Source organism: Pyxicephalus adspersus, chromosome 10 (genome assembly GCF_032062135.1).
Source record: "Pyxicephalus adspersus chromosome 10, UCB_Pads_2.0, whole genome shotgun sequence".
Classification (NCBI taxonomy): Eukaryota; Metazoa; Chordata; class Amphibia; order Anura; family Pyxicephalidae; genus Pyxicephalus; species Pyxicephalus adspersus.
The window spans coordinates 23,240,707-23,244,776 of record NC_092867.1 but is presented as its reverse complement, the minus strand read 5'-3'; the positions used below and the strand labels follow the sequence as shown (position 1 = coordinate 23,244,776).

The window sequence follows — 4,070 nt, the reverse complement described above, 5'->3', positions numbered from 1 at the left end:
ATTTTCATGCTTTATGGCATGTGTACGTATGTGTTAGGCCTATTCATCATGGGAACACACCATAAATGTACAGACACGAACAGACCCCTTTTTCAGCATGTGTGCTGTTGTGACACTTGTCATGAGTTGTATTTCATCATTACAGTGATTTGGAGGTGAAATTCACATTGAATGACACCAAAAGTACAATAGGAGGATTACCATGCATTATTTAACATGTTTAGTACATATTTCTACAATTCATAAGTGTGAATGTGCCACAAATAAAAGGTAGAGTAAGCTTGCCTGTAACTACTCTTCAGAAATTTTAAAAGATTTTATTAAAATTTTAAAATATACAGCAAAAAAAAAAAAAAAAACTTGGGGGTACACTTGACATTCAAAACGATAAAGTTCCATCAAAAACCCAGGGGAAATTACCTAATATTAAATCCCAACCAAAGCAATTCAAGAAAGGCCCCCTTTTTGGCATTACTTAATAACAAAATTTGAAATAATATAAACCATGTAAGTAAACATGTATATGGCCAAATTTAAACTAAATTATAAAAACAGGGGGGTCTTAAAAAACTTTTGTAGGTTTGGGTGGTTTTTTTTTGTTTTTTGGGGGGGGGGGGTTTACCCTCCCAAGGGTTAGGGGAAGTGAGGTTAAATTGAAAAACCCTGTATGTAGTTTAATTAGGATCAAAGCCCCTTTTAAGCTACTGCAGTTTAGGGTAATTTCTAAAAACTGTTATATTAACAACCTTGAAAATTGTGGTGTTACCACATTGAACAAAAACAACAGTAGGTAAAAAAAATAATGAAAGAAAGTAAAAAAAAAAAATCTCTATATCAAAATAAATGTTTTTCAATTTAATTTAAATTTAATGATAATAGCGTGTATTATGATGCTGACTTTGATCAAACTACATTTTAATTTTCACAATAATTTTCTTCATTACAATGAACTTTTCACAATGATCACATATGTATAGATATCTCTCATTACATTTTTAATACAACATACAACTATTCATTTTTCAATTAATGCATGCTTCATAGACAGAATTTATTAAGTAAAAACATCAGAGATCCTGAATACATTTAATTCAATTACAGGTGCAATCATCAAAGGCTTAAATTAAATGCTAAGAATTTATTATGTTTATTTCATATTTCATACACTAAATTTTCACTATTTGCATTGTCATGTTGTCTGTTCTTCCAATGCTTTGATATAGTCTAAATGAGAGAAATGTGTTGTTTGATTTCAGTTCTCTTTGGCATTGGCCTGCAAAAAATTAGGATTTCACACATTTTACAGCAGCACTCACTAGTATAACTATAATGAGCTACAGTCTGTCTTGTGCATCCTATTATAAAGTCATTTTAAGGAAAAATAAAGAAGTGGTGAAGGAAAGAAAAAAAATATGTTGATTATGAACACAGGTTTTTATTCTGTTGTATGCAAATCTCCAGCTGGGTTTTGGAAGAGAGGACAGTGGTGGAACCAACTGGTGTTCTTATGTAAACGGTAACATTAGACAAATGCTAGTTGAATACAGTACTCTGTATAGAGAACTTACTCTTCATGAACCCTGCGTTTGAAATACAAAAATCCTTGTGGCAGTAAAAATACAAAAATCCTTGTGGCAGTAAAAATACAAAAATCCTTGTGGCAGTAAACAGAGGTGCAATGAGAAAAAAAATGTCTAAATCTCACACATGGATCTGTACATGTACATAGCTATAGAGCATCATGCCAAAAACAAAGAAAAAAAAATCTCTAGCAAATTAAAGTGTGAGTAAATTCAAAATGCAAAATTTGGCATTTGCCAAATGCAGAAAAAAAACCTTTTCCATGGCTCCTACTGTTTTTTTCTTGTTTTTTGTTTCTACTACATGAGGCAACTAGAGCCCATTTCTATTTCTTACAGTGCTGGGGACGGACTTAGAAAAGGTAACGCCTGCATGTTTTCATCAGGATTATGGTGGACCCATATACTAAAGGTTTGTAAATTAAAATACATGTATACCTAAGGATTCATCTACCCAAAATGTATATTTTTTATAGAGACTTTAATCTCTGTAATGTCTTATATGAGGCTGTGCTGATCACAACAGGTTCCCCACAATTTCTTTTTTATTTTATGTTTTAATTTACTACAACCGTAAAAATAAATTCTTAAAGGAACACCAAAACCTCCATACAGGCAAAGTTGAGAATTTTTTTTTGAATTTCTTGACATTGGAGTTCCAAAAAGATTAAGACAGTTACTTAGTAACCGAGCCTACCAGTATCTAGTAAATTAACCAATTTCTTTGGTGAGACTCCTTCCTTTTTTAAAGTCTCTAAAAACTTTTTTCACTTCTTCATTTTTTAGACTGTAAATTACAGGGTTAAGCATAGGAACCAAAACAATATAAAGAAGAGCAAAGAACTTATCATGTTTTGGTGAATAATATGATGTGGGTCTCATATATAAACAAAGTAAAGTACTATAGAAGACAGTGACACAGGTTAGGTGCCCAGTACACGTAGAAAATGCTTTACCCCGGCCTTGTGAAGTTTTTATCTTTAGAATTGTAGAAATAATAAATGCATATGATCCCAATGTAAAAAAGAAAGTTGCAATTCCAAGTATTGTTCCTTCAGTGTAAGTTAACAATTCTACACTATACGTGTCACTACAGGACATCTTTAACACTGGGACAAGATCACAGAAGAAATGATCAATGACATGAGATGCACAAAAATTTAGTTTAGATATTAACACAGCATGCCCAACAATGTCTAAAAAAGCAACAATCCATGCAATTAAGGACAGAACTACACAGTATCTTAATTTCATAATAACAACATAATGGAGAGGATTACAAATGGCTACATACCGGTCATAAGCCATGATTGAAAGCAGGATGGCTTCAGTACATGATAAAGATAAAAAGAAATAGAGCTGAGTTATACAACCAGTAAATGAGATTGTGTTTCTTTTTGTACTTAGCATGGAAAGAAGTTTGGGAAGAGTACATGAAGTGGAAGCGATATCAAGGATGCTAAGATTTGCTAGAAAAGAATACATGGGGGTATGTAAATGGGAAAATGTCCAAATGACAGCAACAATAGTAAGGTTTCCACTGATAATGGTTAAATAGGCAAAAAGGAAGAGTAGGAACACCGGCACTCGAAGCTCTGAGATACCAAAGAAACCTTGAATTGAAAATTCAGTTATGTTGGTCTGTGCTGTTTCCATTAGTTACTCCAGTGATATTTTTTAAATGTAATAAAAAATATTAATCAATACATTTGTAGTGTATTTAAAAAAAGTATTAAAAGACAAATTCAGAGGAAATAGGAAGAGGTTTATTTATGAGTACAAGTGCTTCTGTCAATAATTCTCTAAACCACTTTCCTTGTTGTTTTTTCTTCCTTGAGTCAAATTCATAATGTTTTCAAGCAGAACACACATATAGAATATAGTAAACAGCATCAGACATTTTATTAAAAAAAAAAACTATGATAAAATGTTTAAGACAAACAGCACCAAAACTTTCCATCAAAATGCTGGGACTTCTCCTAATGGTATGACTTTTACAAACTACTGAGTTACTAAAAGATGGGCGTATGCAGAAAAGGTCTTAATAAACCAATGGTGTTTAGGTTGTTTACTTAGAAAAGGGAATTATTGCTACCACGCAGTGGAGTTTTTGCTTAGCTTACTGAAAGTGGTAAAAATTTGCTTAACAACATGTACCCAAATACATGAAAGTAAATGTATAGAAATATATTTACAATTTTTTTTGCAATTACGATTTATTGTGCATTGAATGTGTGTTATAATAAAACAACTGATCATACATACCGTAAAGATATTGTAGATAGCCATGAGAGAATTAAAGCAATATAAAAACATGCTTTGACGTCTGCTCTTTTATATTTTACATATGAAAAGTTTAAAACCTTGGGGAAATCACTGCGTGTAAAGTAAGATTCTGTTTAGAATAAGCTGAAGATGAAGAATTATAGAAGAAGATGATTATTTATTAAATTTTAATGTGTTCATTCATTATAAATAATTTAAACTATA

At 31.5% G+C, this 4,070-nt stretch overlaps 1 protein-coding gene across 1 annotated transcript; it reads right to left on the bottom strand.

Annotated features, from left to right (window-relative positions):
• Positions 1-2,291: 2,291 nt before the first annotated feature.
• LOC140339953 (olfactory receptor 1G1-like) lies at positions 2,292-3,236 on the bottom strand. The gene has a single exon (XM_072424880.1). The coding sequence runs from the start codon at positions 3,234-3,236 to the stop codon at positions 2,292-2,294; it is 945 nt and encodes a 314-aa protein (XP_072280981.1).
• Positions 3,237-4,070: the final 834 nt, after the last annotated feature.